At 33.2% G+C, this 18,658-nt stretch overlaps 2 protein-coding genes and 4 non-coding genes across 6 annotated transcripts; 2 read left to right on the forward strand and 4 right to left on the reverse strand.

Annotated features, from left to right (window-relative positions):
* Nucleotides 1–1,328: 1,328 nt before the first annotated feature.
* LOC107185807 (mitochondrial pyruvate carrier 3-like) lies at nucleotides 1,329–6,311 on the reverse strand. The gene is made up of 4 exons (XM_015573569.1): nucleotides 6,096–6,311; nucleotides 5,313–5,353; nucleotides 3,863–4,059; nucleotides 1,329–2,400 (listed from the first exon to the last, which is right to left on the reverse strand). Exons 1-4 carry the CDS (start codon nucleotides 6,178–6,180, stop codon nucleotides 2,346–2,348), a joined length of 378 nt encoding a protein of 125 aa, XP_015429055.1. The 5' UTR covers nucleotides 6,181–6,311; the 3' UTR covers nucleotides 1,329–2,345.
* Nucleotides 6,312–9,479: 3,168 nt separating this feature from the next.
* LOC107185829 (apoptotic protease-activating factor 1) lies at nucleotides 9,480–14,779 on the reverse strand. The gene is made up of 11 exons (XM_015573596.1): nucleotides 14,515–14,779; nucleotides 14,235–14,409; nucleotides 13,846–13,983; nucleotides 13,453–13,767; nucleotides 13,114–13,349; nucleotides 12,905–13,034; nucleotides 11,722–12,807; nucleotides 11,599–11,651; nucleotides 10,649–11,510; nucleotides 10,169–10,573; nucleotides 9,480–9,995 (listed from the first exon to the last, which is right to left on the reverse strand). Exons 1-11 carry the CDS (start codon nucleotides 14,700–14,702, stop codon nucleotides 9,480–9,482), a joined length of 4,104 nt encoding a protein of 1,367 aa, XP_015429082.1. The 5' UTR covers nucleotides 14,703–14,779.
* A 1,475-nt stretch (nucleotides 14,780–16,254) lies between these two features.
* On the forward strand, nucleotides 16,255–16,326 carry Trnae-cuc. Its single transcript has one exon. It is a non-coding gene; the product is annotated as a tRNA-Glu (tRNA).
* Nucleotides 16,327–16,395: 69 nt separating this feature from the next.
* Nucleotides 16,396–16,467, forward strand: Trnae-cuc. Its single transcript has one exon. It is a non-coding gene; the product is annotated as a tRNA-Glu (tRNA).
* Nucleotides 16,468–16,628: 161 nt separating this feature from the next.
* Nucleotides 16,629–16,700, reverse strand: Trnag-ucc. The gene has a single exon. It is a non-coding gene; the product is annotated as a tRNA-Gly (tRNA).
* A 97-nt stretch (nucleotides 16,701–16,797) lies between these two features.
* On the reverse strand, nucleotides 16,798–16,869 carry Trnag-ucc. The gene has a single exon. It is a non-coding gene; the product is annotated as a tRNA-Gly (tRNA).
* Nucleotides 16,870–18,658: the final 1,789 nt, after the last annotated feature.

The following is an 18,658-nucleotide window of genomic DNA, read 5'->3' on the forward strand; positions in this document are numbered from 1 at the left end:
CAAGCACAGACCTGCACGGGATGGTACGACCTTGGTACACGGCGTACACGGCTAAGTCAATAAACTGGGTGACGCAACTCACTAGCGCGTTGGATCGACGGAGAGCACCGATACTCGGCACGTTCTACCGTACTCTCTCGCTCGCACACCACCCCCCATAGCCACCGAAATTCTTCGGCACGCGTCAACACCGACGGAGAGCACCGATACCGCGGCTCGCTCTACCGCTCTCGCTCGCACGCCGTGACGTCCGTCAACCGATTCTCGAAATACGGTAAGGCATTCCCGGAAGGGAAATTCTCGGAAACGGTTCAAGATTAGAAACTAAAATTTTACACAATTTCGTTTCTTGTGGTTATCAACAAATGCTGTAAATTCGAAAAAAATCGGTCATTAAGATCGCAGTTGTGTGCGTTTCGACGTGAAATGGCTCGTTAATACCCGTTTTCAGGATGCTACAAATATATGCAATATACATATATTATAGAATTATTAGTAATAAAATAAAAATAAACCTCCGAAGTGTTCCATACCGATTTTACCGAGCTTGTGCAGGTTCGGGGTCGGATTTGGCGGAATTTGTTGTCCCATACGATGATAGGTCTATCCTATACCTAGTCGGTGGTATATATTTTGAATTTCAAAAAAGGCGGGAAACCTGCAAATTTGCTAAAATTATGGTCTCCATCAAATATATGGTGGCGGAAATTAGAACTAATTCTAGAAATTTTACAAAAAGCGCGGGAAACTGGACGAAACTGACATGTGGCGGCATTTGGTAGCAACTTCAGGAACTAGATGAAGAAGGTTAGGATTTAATTTGAATTTCCGCCACCAGATGGTTACCATTTTTGAGAAAATTCCTGAGTTTGTCAAAATTACGGTAGCCACTTGGTGGCTGAAATGGAGGTCCTTGGTAGCATCATAGCATATATAAACTGGGGTAACTTTGCTCTCTTTCTAATGGCGTTGTTGGTGGGGGATTCTCCTGCGGCGTAGTGGAGGTGGATGCATTACATGCGTGCAGCAATCCTTCTCATCGCCCTCCAATCGCTTTTTCCTCTCCCTTCGCGATAATATATGTATATCATATACATATATATTATGTATATACATCCATATATATTCATTATCCATACTGTTATTATGGATGTTGTGTAGAGTCAAACACTATTTTAATTTTCGATATACGTTTGTCATGGTACACATATTGCCGAATTATTAAATCTTAAGTCAATCATAAGTTCAAAAATGTACCTTCTATATTATAGTATTACGGACTTTAGATTATGTTTAAAGACCGTAAATAAAGGGTGGGGAATGACAAATTTATAGAAAAATATATTATTTTATTACATCTATACAAGGCAGTTATAACTTTATCGAACTCGGTATACAATTTGTACATTTCCTACTGCCTCGAATCATTCAGCGTCAGTGTTGCGAATCGTTACAATGGGCATTGTACATTATTATTCAGAGGTAGTTTTATACATAAACAAACATACCTATATTGTTAGGTATGTTTAGGTTTAGTACATTTATCCTACAGACTGGTGTACTATCATTGGTGTTTCAGTTTACTATGTATGCCATTAGGGGTACTAAATTTTGGTATCATGTTATATATTTCTGTTGATATTTGTACTTATTCTAGGATTTAGAATTTATGAATTACTATTGGAATAAAGATATACGAGCAGCACCTTACGTTCGATATCACAGTTTGGCACGAACATTTTCTAATTTTTAAAGACTCGAATTTTACGCTATTGATATCTACTCTGTAATTTCTCAAATTTTGTTAATAGTAACATTTGATTTTTACGTGATCGTTAAGGTTTTAATGCCTTCTAGGCAGTAATATTTTGTTATTGGTGTATGAATTTTCCTGAGCGACGATGACATGCTTTTGGTGTTTCCTGAATATTGGTGTTCTATCTTTGGTGTATTAAATTTCCTAAATGTTGGCGCACGAAGTTTCCTTAGTGTTGACATTCATACGTTTTATTCCTGATTTACAATTGCTTACTTTTCCTCTGTCATGATTCTTTGTTTTAGTGTTTCCATGATTGCTTATATTTCGTGCTTAATATATGACTATGTACTGTGTATTTAATTGAATTGAGATATCTACAATCTTACTATGTGGAACCTCCAAAATAACTGAAAGATCCTGTCGAATAATTATTACAGACTTGCGTAATTTCTTGATGCGTGAATTCTCCTTTGTTCGATATTACGTAATGCTTGTATATACACCGCAAGTCGATATTCCTAATATTGTAGTTAACTACATTACGAATTTGTTATTCCTAGGAATGTGGATTATAAGAATTCAGTTACTATTTTCCCTCCGTCGGTGCTGCCGCTGCTAAAGCTGCCTGTTCACGTTGGTACCTAAAAAACATTTTTCAATTTTGGTATACCGCTCTAAAATTGTATCTATTAACCCGATGAAACATTTTTAGAAAATTTATAACATAATCTGAGATAATTAAATACATTAAATACATTATTATATTATTAGCTGACAAAATTTCGAAGGTGTCTATCGTCCGTTCAAATAAAAAGAAAACAGTCAACTTAGCAAAAGTAGTACACACTATGCTGAATTCATCGTGACAAACATCTTTTACGGCCTGTCTCTCGCGGTAACACGAATATTAATTTACATGTTCAGTGAAATACTGAGTAAAGTCGACATTATGGTGATCTTCGAATGTAAATGAAAATTTAAATTATATAAAAAAAAAAACTCTTACCGCGTCATCTGACACATGGACATAAATTGTATTATATAAGATATTTACGAATTCATCGACTACGAAATCACCGCTATATAAATTGTTTATACGAGGATCATAGTTTGTGTTTCAGATATCTAAGAAACCGTAATACCTAAATGTAGTCAACACGGTGTCTGCTGAAATCGGATCGTGTACACAAGGGGTCGGCAAACTTTTGAGACGGAAGAGCCAAATCTGTGCCTTGCAACAACTTAGAAATTATTTGAGAGCCATAAATATATTTATACAAATAAGAAAAATTTAAAGTAATGTAATAAAAAGTTATGGTATTGATTACACTTTTATTAAATAAAGTAAAAATCATACAAAAATTGCTCTTTTTCCTTTTCAATTTTACTTCTGAGCAACATGTAAGTACTTGAAAAGCCACATGTGGCTCCCGAGCCGCAGTTTGCCGACACCTGGTACACACTAATGCGTATTTGTTTGAAATTTCTCCGATTTCCGAAATTCTAATGCTGAAACAAGTTAATGATTCGTGATTTCAAGTACCGAACCTTGCATATTCCAAAACATTTCAGGCGAAATTATTTAACAAGAACAATATGATCTAAAGTGCGTTCACACGAAACGTCGACGCGTTTGTTATAAATAATGCATCGTGGACGAACGAACGAATGTAAAATGGAGTATTCACCTTCCTTGCCAGTCTGTTTCATAAATAATTATTTTCAATCTAACGATTTGTATCATAAGGGATGAAAATCAATTTATATCGTTCATATTTTGGTTGGTGGACAAGGCATAGTGAAGTCGTAAAATGTTATAGGTGACTACAGAAGCGTTTTCCACATCTCGGGATGACCTTCATTATAGAAATTTGAGACGGGAATACCTTGTAGCTCGGTCAGGGCCGTAGAAAATGTGTCAACATAAATTCAGTTTCCATTAAATCTATTATAAAAATGAAGTGTTTGGAAGAAGACCTGTAATATTTCCGATACGGCAAACTTATCGGCTTTGTACCATTTTACAAAAGTAATTCGATTCGCTAGTTTGAATAATTTCTTATTTACAATTCAAGGTTTTCGTTCCGAAAGGAAGACACTTACTTTAATGCTCTAGTAACTTGATATATGGATGTTATCGCGACGAAGAGGTTTACGCTGAAAAGACTCCAATTTTTCGGGGTGATCGCTAAGGAATACCTGGTCCAGATCACTCCAGTAGCGGCCAAGGCGCCCGACTGGCGTACAGAAAGCTGATTCGCTGGCCTCTGCAAATCACCGAGGCCAGCTATCACAAGTCCCTGTAATTATTAAATTTCATTTATAGTAACAACATCATTTGCACAAGAGGGGGCACGCGAGAAATGAGAATCAACAATGAAAAAACAAACGATTCTCTTGCGAGAAGGATAAGGGATGAAAATCTTGATTTAGGTCGCATTGTTATTATTTAATTTAAGGCTGACCTATTTTCAGTTAGATCGAGCAGTACTCGTTAAAGATATGCGCGTGATATTAACCCGAAAAATGTCAGATTTTAAGATTTTCCAAGCTGCTTTTCAACTATACGATAATTTAATTACGTTCTTGTTAAAAGAATGGACTAGAATAAAAGTTATCTGCTAGTAATTTTCCGTAGAAAATTTTCTGAATATCTACCGCTCCATATAATTGTCTACACTGAAGTGTATTATGTGAGAATTAATTGTGTTAAACTGTGGCCAAGAAATTACTTTATGGGTTATTAAGATTTTTGTCCACGAATAGTGACGAAAAAAATTCTGCATTATGCAGGGTCTTTTTCATTTTGCAGTTGGATATTGTTGTGGATAAAATGTTCGTATATATTGACTACGTTAAACTATGTTTGATTGAAACAACTCCAATAAGACCGCATATTTTTTTTTAAAGATTGTGCAGACGATATTGAAGAAGTAACTGTATGTATTTGACATTTTGATAATTTTTTTCTAATTTTCTTTTAATTGCGGCAATCATTTTGCTACGAAAATAATTCTTATATAATGCAATTTAGCGTATAAAATTACATAAAACTACACATTCGTAGAATTTTATACAGATAATAAGTAATACACAGTGGAATTTCAGATGCGTGTCCTACCTTAATACTAGGTCACAGGACGTTATTGATTTTATATACCATTAGCGAGAGATAGAACTAGGACGGAATTATTAGAGATGATCGTAATAACAATAATGGTTGTTTCAAGACCCTCGACCGCACGTGTCCACGTCGCATTTGGATCGGGTCCACTTGCATGCGGATGCAACCACCTCACGCTCGAGAAATATTTCTGTAACGTGTTTATTGGCGAGCGACGTAAAGCTCGCGCGTTATCCGCCTTGAAACAAAATTGATCTGCTTATATTAGCTACAAATTATATGTATATACACGTACAGCAATGGAAAATCTTACGTGCACTCGTGGATTCGTTTCTTCCGCGACTAGTCCGAGTATTGTTATTATTATAGGAATATGTATAAAGTACAGAACATTTAGCGAGACGTTAGAACTTCAATATTATTACTGACCCATTTAAAAGCTGGTGCCCAGAAGAATATAGTCTGCGGACCTGAAAGGGGAAAATAGGTCGATACTGCTGTTACGATTTTGCTTTCTTTGCGTCTTTTCTTTCATTTTTTTTATATCGTATTGGGCATTGCACTTGTGCAATGCCCAGAAAAAAATGAAAAAATTAGTCACGGTTAGCTTCCGACTTATTCGATCTTAATTTTAGAATGCAGCATGCTACACAGGTGTTACTAAACTGTGGATCTTTATAGGCTATTTTAGAAAGACGGAGATACTAAAAACTTTAATTTTCCCAATTCAATATTTTATTTCATCGTAGTTTGCGCTTCTACGTATAAACATCCGAAATCGATAATTATCATTCAAACAATTCGTATTTCTCAAGTGAACTAATAATAGAACCGCCGCGAACCTCACGTTATTTCCTTACGAGCACATTATAGCGTTCTTATCTTGCAAATCCTTGAACGTTGACATTCGAGAGATTTATAAAACGATAAGATTTAAAGGTACATAAAACTCAAAGCCTAGAATGTAGAGCAGCGTGTCGCGGCATGACATTGATTTACGTGTGCAATGCGACGGTCAAGTCCATCCAAGTCAACAGTAAGTACGTTACAAGGAAGAGTGCAAAAAAAAAAGCTAGAGCTCGTGATCCGTTAAAGTCACCGCGTCTTTTCTTATAAATTCGGTCAAATGCACGCTTTGCAATGTTGCGAGAGCACGTGACGCTGGCACGCGTAGATATTTAAGAAATTGTAAGTTTTCGGCGACTTACTAACCAGCTGGGTGATTCCACAGTGGCTGGAACTTCTCGGGCACGAACTTGCCAATCGATAGCATAGACTTCTTATAGATTGCCGACATTGTATTTTCGCGCGTTCACACGTCAAGGTCCGAAGAAAAAAAGACTACAAAAAAAAATAATATTCCGGACGAGTTGTTCGACGAACGGATGAACGTGGAAGTGACAAGTAGCACAACGATCCGCACACTGAGACTGAATATCGTGAAGTGCAACGATTGGTAGCCTTGCTTTGCTGCCCGTGTGGGTAGTCGGTCGGTCGGTTCCCTTCCTTTGCCCCGCACGGATTTCCGGGACCTAAGCGTCCGCGATATCAACCTATTGCTTTCGTGTGCGTTACTCGTGTTTATACACGACAGATTGTTTATAGGATGCGTTGAGTACACATATTCACCCATTGATTGATATTCATCTGTTATAACAATACAGTAAATAACGCGTCACTAATCTAGCTTAGAAATACCTTTTAGATATTGGTTTCAATTGATATTAATAAAATTGGGCAGCGTGTCAGGAAATTGTTAGCTTTTTAAATGTATATACATACATAAGTATGTATAATTGATTTTCTATTCACTGTTGATTTCGAAGACTATAAATCACTTAGGTTTGTCCTCTTTATCACTGAATCTGCGATGTATCATCAAGTGCATCAATGTACAGATAAGATTATAAGCGAAATTGCAATGTAAGAGTACTTTTAATTACTCTTATTTTTTAAGTTATCTGTGATTAATTAACATTTAATTAAAACGGTTGAAGTATGATTAATTTTCTGTACTAAACATTGAAAATTACGTTTTCCTAATGTATTTTTGGTAAAAGTATTACGGCGAATGAAATGCTTTCTGAATCTGATAATACGACAGTTATTTAATATAGTACAAATTAAAAATGGGTCTACGAAATATTAAAATGCCGAGTGTTATTGCACTGCTGTCAAAGGTGAACTGTTATACCTATATATCTCTAATAAATGGTCTTTATTCATATTTATCGGTAATTATTCTATCACTATACATTCAGCAACGCGGTAACCGACATTGGCCTAGAGTATAAAATCGGATGCACGGTACAATGCCAAGTCGTACATTGCATGAACAGACTCTTCTATTAATATATTAACCACGTGTAGCTGCTGAACATTGCAATGCAGAGATATACCTTGCAACTATAATTCCGGCTTTCGACCATTGATCTCGTGGGAACGAAACATGCAAAGTGTATTTACATGGCTTTATTTTCCTTAAAATGTATACACTTTTTCTATAACATCGAGTAAAATACATAAATTCGAAAATAATATAATAAATGCTATCAAAAATTGAGCTCGACGAGAGATTGAAAATATCTCGTCTGCCGACCCTATAGTATGGTTGGCGTACTCGTGAGCATATCGGTTTTGTTCACATCTCTCATAAATTGCACCGCAGTTACCGAATACATATTGGCCATAGTATTCCACATATCACAATATTTTATAAACACTTCAACGTATGCATAACCACGTTTTATTACATGAACATATATTAATTTACATGCAATATTTTATAATATATGCACTTCGTATGAAATAACTGCATACATACTTATCTTCTATATTCTATATCATATGGTTTTATTTTATTTTGAAGTGTTTATATCACTGGATTATACAGTAAGTAAAGTAATATGAGATCGAATAAATTCAATAAAGCTGAAAAAACTCGACAAATACTAATAAGTTGTGTAAAAAAAAGTTGTATTAGAACATTTTTCAAATATGGTAGATATAAAAAATATTAAACGTGTTTGTTAATGTATAATAATTTTCCAATATTTTTGGGTTTATATATATAAACTAAATAAGTAACATAAATGTTACCCAAGGAAAGCGATTTCATAAATTGATAGTTAATTGTGTAATTAGAATATAAAAATATACTACAAATTTAACACAATTTATGAACAAATTTTCGCTCCCTCTTAAATATGTGTACATACAGTATACTTAAGGCACATAGTTAAAAATAACGATAAAAAATACCATTAATTTTATAGTTTAAAAACGGACAAAATTTAAAGATATGGAAACTTGTGATAATTTATAATATATTAACAATTAATAATGGTATCAACGTTGATTGCAAGTTTTGAATGTACAATTTGATACATTAGTTACATATCAAATTAAACAAACCTTAAACTCATAAGTATATAATTAATACGTGGTTAAATAATTTTTTTTTTTAACGATGTTTTACTCTTTAACTTAAATAGAAAGATACGTATTCCATATCAACAGAACCTTTTAATTTCAAAATTCAAAAAATATTCATTTTGCAATTTAAATACCTTATTCACTTATCAGATTTAAAATTTGTTATGATTAATTCTCTGAGATATATCGCAATTATTGGTATGTACAACAATTATATATAAATGTATATATATATATATATATATACATTAATATAGGGTATCTCGTAACCGATAGTACAAGTAGAAAGGTAGTAATTCTACACAATAAAATAAGTCGAAAGTATAGAATTTTTATTGTAACTTGCTTTAACTATCTTGAAAATATAGCGAGTTATGAAAAAATCTTATTGTATATTTTCGAGTTATTCTTCTTGTAGAATTATCACCTTTCTGCTTGTATTCTTACTTACGGGACTCTGTATATAATACTTAAATTATATTTTATATTGCGTAGAATATTAAATTGCAATAAATGTATAATTATTTAATTTAAAAGAAACATTTGTACAATAATTAAATACAATTGAACGTGTGAAATGAATTTAGCGACTTGATTAAAAATGTTTGTCATTAGCACAAACAATTTGACAAATGTGGATCACTAGGTTATGAAACGTTGCAAAAACCTTGTATACTTTGTAGAATACTATATAAAAAGAGCAGTAAAAATTGGAGCCATAATTGTCCTGTATAGTTGTAAAAAATATGTAAGAATAAGAGATCCTTTTATTTGCTGATAAATGCAATCGGCAGTGGAGATAGGAGAATTGTTACGAAGTGTACGTATTTCTCGTATGTAGTCTTGAGCATCAGTCAATAAAAATTGTATAGTAGTTTACACATCCTTTAACTTAAATGGTATAGTAATTATCATCTATTCACTGTCATGTATGTATACCTTAAGGATATTTTCCTTATCTATCTATAAATGGTTTGATCTTAATTCGAAAATAGTCATATCTACCATTCACAAATTTCAAATTGACGTGTCTATTTAATTGCAAGTATATGTCAATTAACAGACATTACTTATTTTTGATAATGTTTCCAGGCTGTTGCACCTACATATTATCAAGAATCTAAATTCAATTATAGGAATGATTATTTAGAATAATTATCGTTAATCGTATCCACACACTGTAAAGGTACTAATTGATCCATATATGTCAACTGTAACAAACTTTGTGAAATCAGTAGATATACACACCTTTGCAAGGAAATTCGAAGGCAGTTCGGCCACACCTAATAGTGCTGGCTGGTTTGGATCTTTACCTTCCTTAAACTTCCAAAAGTTACTTACATTATATACACCGTTCGTGGTACTATTACCTTCGATTTGGCGTTGCGCGCTATATATATTTGAGTCTGCACTTTGACTAGTAGACATATGCAAATTATTAGTTGCATTTTCGCTAACTAGTGGAGAACTGGCACTTCGATTCATTTTGAATCGTAGCCTTTTCTTCTGCTTAGTTGCTTGCGTAGCTAGAGAAATATTCCACCAAGCCAATTCATCGGAATTTACAGAGAGCAATATCGGCGCATCAATTGGAGAAGGTGCCCAACACAATTGATAGACTGAAGTTGTATGAAAACACAGTTTATGTATTTCTTTTTGCAACGATGTATCAATAATCTGAAATAGTATATAAATACCTTTTTATACTCATAAAAATAAACATGCATTCTTGATGAAAATGATATAGCATGGTTGTAACAGCCCTGCATTCCGCAGGACGATTAGCACGTGCTTGTCAGGAATGTATTTTACAACCACAATATATCGTCTCAACTGTATTAGTAACTTACAGAAATATCTCCATTTTCAAAACCAATAGCCAAATACTGTTGATTTTGTGAAATTTCACAACATGTTAATTTCTCGGTATAATTTTTTCTAAAATATTCAGTTATTTTCATACACACTGGTAGTATTATTGTATCTTCCTGCAGGTTATATATAACTGCATCTCCATTTTCATTCAACACAACTAGGATATTTTTCCAATAACTCGTACAACTGAAATTGGTGATAATGTCAGGACCTCCAATGGTTACTTTGTCTATTCGTGACCAATTTGTACCATTGATATTCCAGACTGTTATTATACCGTTTCGTGTCACTGTCACAATACATTTTTCATTTATTTCATGAATTGAAATAATAAATCCTGTATTTTCAACTAAATACGCCACTTCCACATTTTGCCATACCTATACGTAATAAAATGTGTATTATAATAAGAATATTAAGGTATCGTGGTTACTAATACGATGAAAATTTCTTACCTTTAAACTGTCATTTGTATCTCTGCATACTATCATATTATTGTTTTGGATATTTATAATTTTTATTAATTCTTTACTTTGTAAGACATTTATGGTTTCTTTCTTGTCTATATCAAATAAAGAGACAATGCCTTTATCCGTAATAAAAGTTATTTTCCTTGTATCAGGTAAGAGAATTAAGTCATTTATTTTTCCATCAATTGGCTTAGATTCTGCCATTATATTATCACCAACTAATGTGACAATAGTATTCGAGAAAGTTTCAGTGACAACAATATCTGGTTTACCAAATGGTTGTACAGCTGCATCAAATAAAGGTTTCCGCATTGATTTACAAATTCCTTCTACTGGAAGTTTCCATTTGTGAAGTAACTGCTTTTCACTACCACAGATAATGTGGTATCCTTCTTCTTTTAACCAATATGTATCCAAAGAAGATACACGACTTTTATATGTGGCTATTGGTTGATCTCCAACATCAGCTCTCCATATATTTATAAAACCACTAGAATCAGCCAAAACCAAGTATTGGCCATCGTAAGTTACAGCACCGCAAATGTAAACTGTGTTTTTGTTTTCAACGCTCGCTCTTATCTGTTTATCATAACTGTGCATATGATCGGTACTTGATCTGAACCATTTTATATATACAGCTTTATCTTCAGTAACAATAAATAATGAATCCTTTTGTTCTGGCACATTACGGAAGAATATAATTTTCTTTTTATGCAAATTTGGATTGTACTGAGACAAATATTTATATTCTATGCCAGTTTTACAATACGATATTAGAACACCATGCGTCTCATCCATTATATGCAGCAAGTTGCTTTCCATTGAAAATGCTATGTTTTTCAAATAACTGTTACTGTAATAATTGTAACGAAACTGATGTTAAAAATACTGATGTTAGATAGAACTCGTGATAAATCATAGAATGAATAACTGACCTTTGAGGATTATGGCTGTGACTTGACACCATTTGCCCATAACGATCCCACACCTACAAAAGATATACTGTATCATATTTAGTTAACATATAAAGATAAATGATTATTAATAATAGCTCATACCCTTATTGTCCCTCTGTTTGTACAAGCTGCAATACAATTATTATCTTGGGCAAATGTCATGTCCAATATAATTTCACCATCAACGAAGAATTCTATTGAACTATCATCACGAGGAAACTTGCTAGCAAAAATTCCACTCCAAAAAGATTGTTTTTGTCTAGGGCTTAATAAAACAATATGATTGTGATCATAATTTTCATCATCAGAGAGTCTAAAAAGTTTAACTATACCCTGATCATCTAATGACAAAAAACAGTCACCATCCGTCGATATAATAATCTTCTTTATACTACTACTTTTATCATGTCCACTAAAGATCTTTTGTCTCTTATAAATACTATCCCACAAAAATATTTCACCCGCTCCGTTTCCTAGTAAGATTAGTTCTGGATCACTCGCAAAACACGACGTACAAATTTCCGTTGACATTTCTTCGCTCCATGGTGTATCCATTTGTCCCATTGTTTTGTCATGAAGCACGTATAAATTTTTAGATCTTTTTTTTGCAAGCTTAATGGCGGTATCTTTAACAAATCCTTCATAAGGATGATTCATGGCAATTTGTACTATATCTAGGCACTTTTTGTGTCTATGTTTCGCTATGACGCTTGCTTGTTCTTCTAAGAACTTTTCGAGATCAACAAGATGCGTTAGAAGCACTGGATCGGAATCTTTAGTAATATATTTTCTGTAGTTCTCCAAATCGATCAACAAGTTACTTAAACCACTGTGACGTATTGTTGATTCAATAAAATCAAAGTTGAAATACATGTTAGGAAATTCGTCGTATAATTTTGCTTTTTCTAAATGATATCCAATATATGAATAACTATAATTATCCGCTGGTAACTTTGAAAAATCACCACCGCAATATTTTCGATATTTTTCAATTAAAGATCTGTGCATTTGTACTAATTGGTCTTCAGAAAATTTTTTTCGCAAATGGCAAAGTAATAAATCATGTACACCATATATGTAGCTATGCAGCTCATTGTTCCATTGTTTAGCAGCTAATGATTTATGACATAACTCCAGCATCATTTCTTCAACTTGAAATAGACCCCCTCCCCAAAGAATTTCTAACGTCTATAAAATGAACCAAACACAAAAATACAATATAAATAGTAGTATTTTAAATAAAATTTAATTTAACTTAATAGTGTTTCAGGAGCTGGACATTTACCTGCGGTGTTATATTAACATCTTCACTAAAAACGACTAATTCTTCATAACGTTTTTTCATTTCAGCAGGTAATTTTTCAATGCACATATTAAAAATTGCTTCTTGCTTTTCTAGAAATTTTCTAATTACACTGGAAGTCATAAAATATTTACTAATCAGAATCCCATTAAAATATATATAATTGAAACATTTAAATATTTATTACTTACTGATTATTTGCATCTTTATTTCTTAATGCTTTTAAATAGTACCTCCATCTACCTGATTGTAATTTCATATCATCTTTAAATTCTTCAAATTGAGCAGCAAACATAGCTATTAATAAAGGCATTCCTTTGCACTCATCATGGATTTGTTTTGCTTCTGACGGTAGTTTATCCACATCTGTTACTAACACTTTAGCAAAAAGACCTAATGTTTCTGCTTCCGTAAAGCCATCATTCATCTATAAAAACATATTAATTTTTTTATAACATACACATATTATGTATTATCTGCAATACTTACAGTATAAAGTTGTGGGTTCTTTTTATTACAAGATAATTTACCTGCATTACAAAAGGCCTTTTATCCGATACAATGGCAAGATTAGCAGTTATTACTAATGTTTTACATTCAAAATCAAATGCTTCGATTATTTTGTTATCACCAACATCATCCAGAATTAACAAGGCATGGGAATTTTCTTTTCTACTAAAATGATATTTTAAAGAATGTATTAAATAATCTTTTAAAGGTCCCGATTTTAATGTTTCAGGTAACATTTCCAAATTTTTAACTAGATGATACAGTCTGTTCAATTGAATTAATATTTCTTCATCAACTAAACGTGTGTATCCAAACTTGATCCAATATACTTTATTCTGCAAGAAATTAAGTAAATTTTCTATACTGCAATTCAATTTTTTGTGTGGAAATACACTTCAATTTCAACAACTTACATGAAATGACTTTGTTACAAATTCTGTGTCCTTTAAAGTACTAGCTGTTAAACAAGATTTGCCAAATCCTTTCATTCCATGAAGTACAATATATTCATCTGGCTGTAACTTTCCCAGACAATCTTTTAACTGTTGCATCTGTAAGTAAAGAATATTAAGGCTCACTGTATATAAAACTTATATACTAAAAATAGAGAATATTAGTATTATAAAATGTTTAACAACTCTCTTCTTAAACTTACATGATTCATTTCCATAAGCATGCACATAAAATATTAAATATTTAATTATTGATGGACCTTTTTATCTAATTTTAATAAGCAAGTACGTGATTTATTATTCCATTTCCTCTAGTTGCACAACACTTTATGTATGTCTGTATTTCATACCTTTTGCTCTCTAATCACAGTTAATGGTGACACTGGAGGAAGAATTGGTGTACCAACATGTTTTATATCATTGATTTTTTTTCCACTTTCTTCTAGTTTATCCATTTCTTCACTTAGCCATTCATAATGATGTCTTAAAGCTTGACGAAATTTGTCAAAAGCATCTGGTCCCCGACTAAAAGTATAATATGAAAATAATCAAATATACATTTTATTGCAGTTTGAAAAAATAACTTGATAATTATTCTCTCATATGTTTATGACTCATTAATATACATACTTTGGAAGTATATCCAATAGAATTTCAGCTTTTTCTTGTTTAGAATCACCAGCTTTGATTTTTGTTACATCTTGATCTGTTAATATGTACTCTGATTTCAATGGCTGTATTATGCCATTAAATACATCCATATCAGCAACTATACTTTCTCGCACGCATTTAAGGATATTTTGATGTAAATAATCCATTTTTGTATCGCTTAAGTCTATGAAAAAGACTTATTATTGAAATAAGATAGTTCGCAGGTACCATATAATTCCACCCATCATTTGAATAGTTAGACAGACCTTGATGAGAATAAACATCAATTTTAGCCATGTATTTAATACAATATTTAAATAATGAATGAAATAGAGCAAAAACTGTATAACTGAAAGAACTACTAATATTTTCATGAAGTTTCAAAATTTTAATGGAAGAAATATTATTATATGTGTGTTCATAACAATATGAAGGGAGAGATTCGCTTTTATTCGAATTTACTTGGAATGTCCGTTGCAACAATTTTTTATTTCTTTACTTCAATAACACTGATAACCTGTCACGTGTATGCAGTGCATTTCCAATACAAGATATTTACATCTTCAACCTTAAAAAGTTGGGATATATTGCGGTCAATGACTCCGAAACAAAGTTTTAATATAGTTTCATGGTCATTGGATAAATTTACTGAGCGAATGTATGGTGTGAATCTTACCTTACTTATACCACTCACTAAAAATACGCAGTAGTTCTATCTTTTACGTGCCTTTGTTTAAAAAACTACACAATTGTTCCCTCATATGAAATTTATGTTGTTTCCTCGTCACTCGGGAAACAACTGCCAAGAGTAGCGAATAATACCCATACCCCATACAGTTCCAAACCAAGAAAGCGCGTATCGCGCGTACGTGAGTCAAGTCGCACTGTTGCCACTGTTGCCAGGTGGACCATTTAAACTCTGCTATGATTGGCTGTTAGTATCGCATGATCCAACTTTCCCGCCATTTTCATACTTTTAAAAATATTGCCTATTATGTATTAGAATATTAGAAGAAATAAATAATAGAGATATTGTTCATTCGTATGCAAGGCAAATCCCGTCAAAAGACAATGGCGACACAACGCCTGGGCAGTAGCGTACCTACGTGTAAAAACCCTGAGAATGAAGCGTCACTTCATTTATTTCTCAACATGAAACGTCACACTTGGAATGTCTAAATCTGTTGCTAATTGTCATTTTTTGTTAATTAGTAACATAATCAGATTTATTCAGAATAGTGAACATAGATATTCAGAAAGTCTGTATATAATCTGCACATACTTTTTATTCTGTATTTCATTTAGCGTTATTTAATTCATGTTATGGTTTTTTTTGTTACGTACACCTTATTATATTATGTTCATAATGTGCATTTGAAAGAAGTTCACTTTTTCAACGAATATTTTAACGCCACTACGTTCTTAGCATAAACCACGTGGTTTCGTTGTGATATGTTCCATTTTGAACATCAAAAGGCAATAAATATATGATAAAGAAAGTAATTTCAATAAAAGAACTAATTAAATCTCTTTATTGGAAAAGAGTACCATATATATACTGAACAATTAAAGAAGTTTACTTAATTTCAAGATAATTTACATCGAAATGAACACATTGTTTGTTGTATTAGTAGTTTGAAAATACTATATTTTTAAATTTATCAATTTGCAGTAAAATAATATCTTATCAGCATTATTCTCAGGAACTGTAGCAACAAGTCCGATATGGTCTAGTGGCTAGGATACCTGGCTCTCACCCAGGAGGCTCGGGTTCGATTCCCGGTATCGGAAATTTATTTTTATATTCGACAAAAGTCATTTTATTAATTTATTTTATTGTTTGTAAACTCATTTACCAAGTCCGGTATGGTCTAGTGGCTAGGATACCTGGCTCTCACCCAGGAGGCTCGGGTTCGATTCCCGGTACCGGAATTTTTCTTTTGGATATTTTATTTATTAGCAATACGTAATCACGAATTTCATTTGTTTACGTACATGTCATATATCTTTTCGAAATATTGTTGGTTTAAAATAATAAATATTAAATTAATTTCTGTAAGCAAAAGTAAAAAAAAAGTACAAAAATAATCCACTGCGATGGCCGGGAATCGAACCCGGATCAACTGCTTGGAAGGCAACTATGCTGACCATTACACCACCATCGCAGCTAAAATCGAGTAATTTTAAATCGTAAGACAAGAGATATATCGATTAATTCTGGAGTAAAAGTATAGAATCCGCACGTGAGTAAAATAAATCCACTGCGATGGCCGGGAATCGAACCCGGATCAACTGCTTGGAAGGCAACTATGCTGACCATTACACCACCATCGCAGTTATAAACAGTTTCTCTATAAACAACTGAAAAATACTGGGCGCCGAATATTAGTGTTTCTTAAGAATTTTTACAAGACCGTTTATATTTAATGAGATATTCGCAAATGAAAAAGCGAAAATTTGTTGTTTGCAAAATAGATAGTAAATGGTCTTTTTACATAAATATTATGGTACCAAAAAATTGCTCCTGATCTGTTTTATAATATTCAATGGTCAGATATCTTAATAACAACTTATTAACAAGGAGCAATTGAAATAATATTGTTGCACACAGGTTAGGTATGATGTCATACAGTAGACGCTCGTTTATTGCAGCCTTCGGGGCTGTCGAGGGCCAAAATTCCAGGAATATTGCAATATCTCATTAAATATAAACATTGCGATGGGAGCAATTTTAGATTCTGAGGGAGCAAACTGGGAGCAATTTTTTAAGATGAAAATTGTTAAGAAATACTAATATTCCGCGCCAACTATTCTTCGGTCCATAAACAGGTATGAGGTCGCTACTATACTTAGAAATATCTTCCATAAAAGAATATTGTAATTTTGCATGTGTTAAATTTATATTATATATATAATGGGTATACAGAAAGTTGTGTAGAAAGATTGGTTCACTGAGTACAGAATTTAACGAACACACGTGAGGCATTGTTTCCTGTTCGCCGATTAAGCGGTATTATCCTCGTGAAACAATGCGTTCTGTTCGTAAAGTTCGGAACAAACTGTGTTTTATCCCTAAAAATTAAAAAAGTTTAAAACTCGCTAATACCTGGTATGCAAAGTCTTGTTAGTTATACGAGCGCAGCTACTCATTACACATTTTCTTCAAAAGTTTGAATCGTTACTCGTTTTTTCAAACAGTTGAACCTCGTTTAATACCTGTATATTTGTTATAATTGTGTTTTTACTGTTTGTATTTTTCTAAAAATGATGTACTACATAATTTTCGATGAAAATATTTAAATAGTTAAATAGTTAAAAATATTTCTTCTTTAAATGCTTTACACAAGAAATTAATCTCAAAGTAATAATTTTCTTATTCAGTTAAAAGTTTCAGTTTGTAAAAAGTAACTTGCAATAAACCTTTGACCTCATATTTCGATTTTATTACAATTATTATTTAAATGACCGCCACTACCCATTTTTACTCTAATCACTAATAAACCTATTCATTCACGTTTCAATTCTTTCGCCGTTCGCCTTCTCATTCGTTCAAAATTTCACATTGTATCCGTAACAATCTTAATAATATTCCCGATCGGTCATAACTATCGGCGGATCCAGTTCCATTCAATCGACACCTGTTCGCCGAGAGATTAAATTATTCTTGAATAATCCCCGCGCCGGTTCTGCGTAACCGGAGTCGTTATTATCCCACGATACGAGATTGCGGAAATGAATTATTTGATTAGCAGCATAGTCGGTGATTCGACTGTGACACGCGTAGGTGTGACTTAGCCCCGGTTGTGTGTTAGCATTCCCTGCGCGCGAGACAACCTGCAAATTCGATTACGTTAGAAACAGCATTTGGCGCTCAGCCCGCATTAGCCGTGCATTGGTTACTTGCCCGATTAATTTGTCGCGGATTCACTGTTCCGAGCGCACCCCGGTGTGCCATTTTACCACCGACGCGCGTACGTACGGATCGCGAGTACCGAATCGCTATCGGGGTGAGATCGATAGACACGTCCCTGGTCGTAAAGGTGGCACGTTCCTAATTAAATGGAGAAACACAGGGGTGGGGGGCACATTAAATTACAATAACAATCTGAATTGATGGGGAGCA

Source organism: Dufourea novaeangliae, unplaced genomic scaffold, assembly GCF_001272555.1.
Source record: "Dufourea novaeangliae isolate 0120121106 unplaced genomic scaffold, ASM127255v1 scaffold56, whole genome shotgun sequence".
Classification (NCBI taxonomy): Eukaryota; Metazoa; Arthropoda; class Insecta; order Hymenoptera; family Halictidae; genus Dufourea; species Dufourea novaeangliae.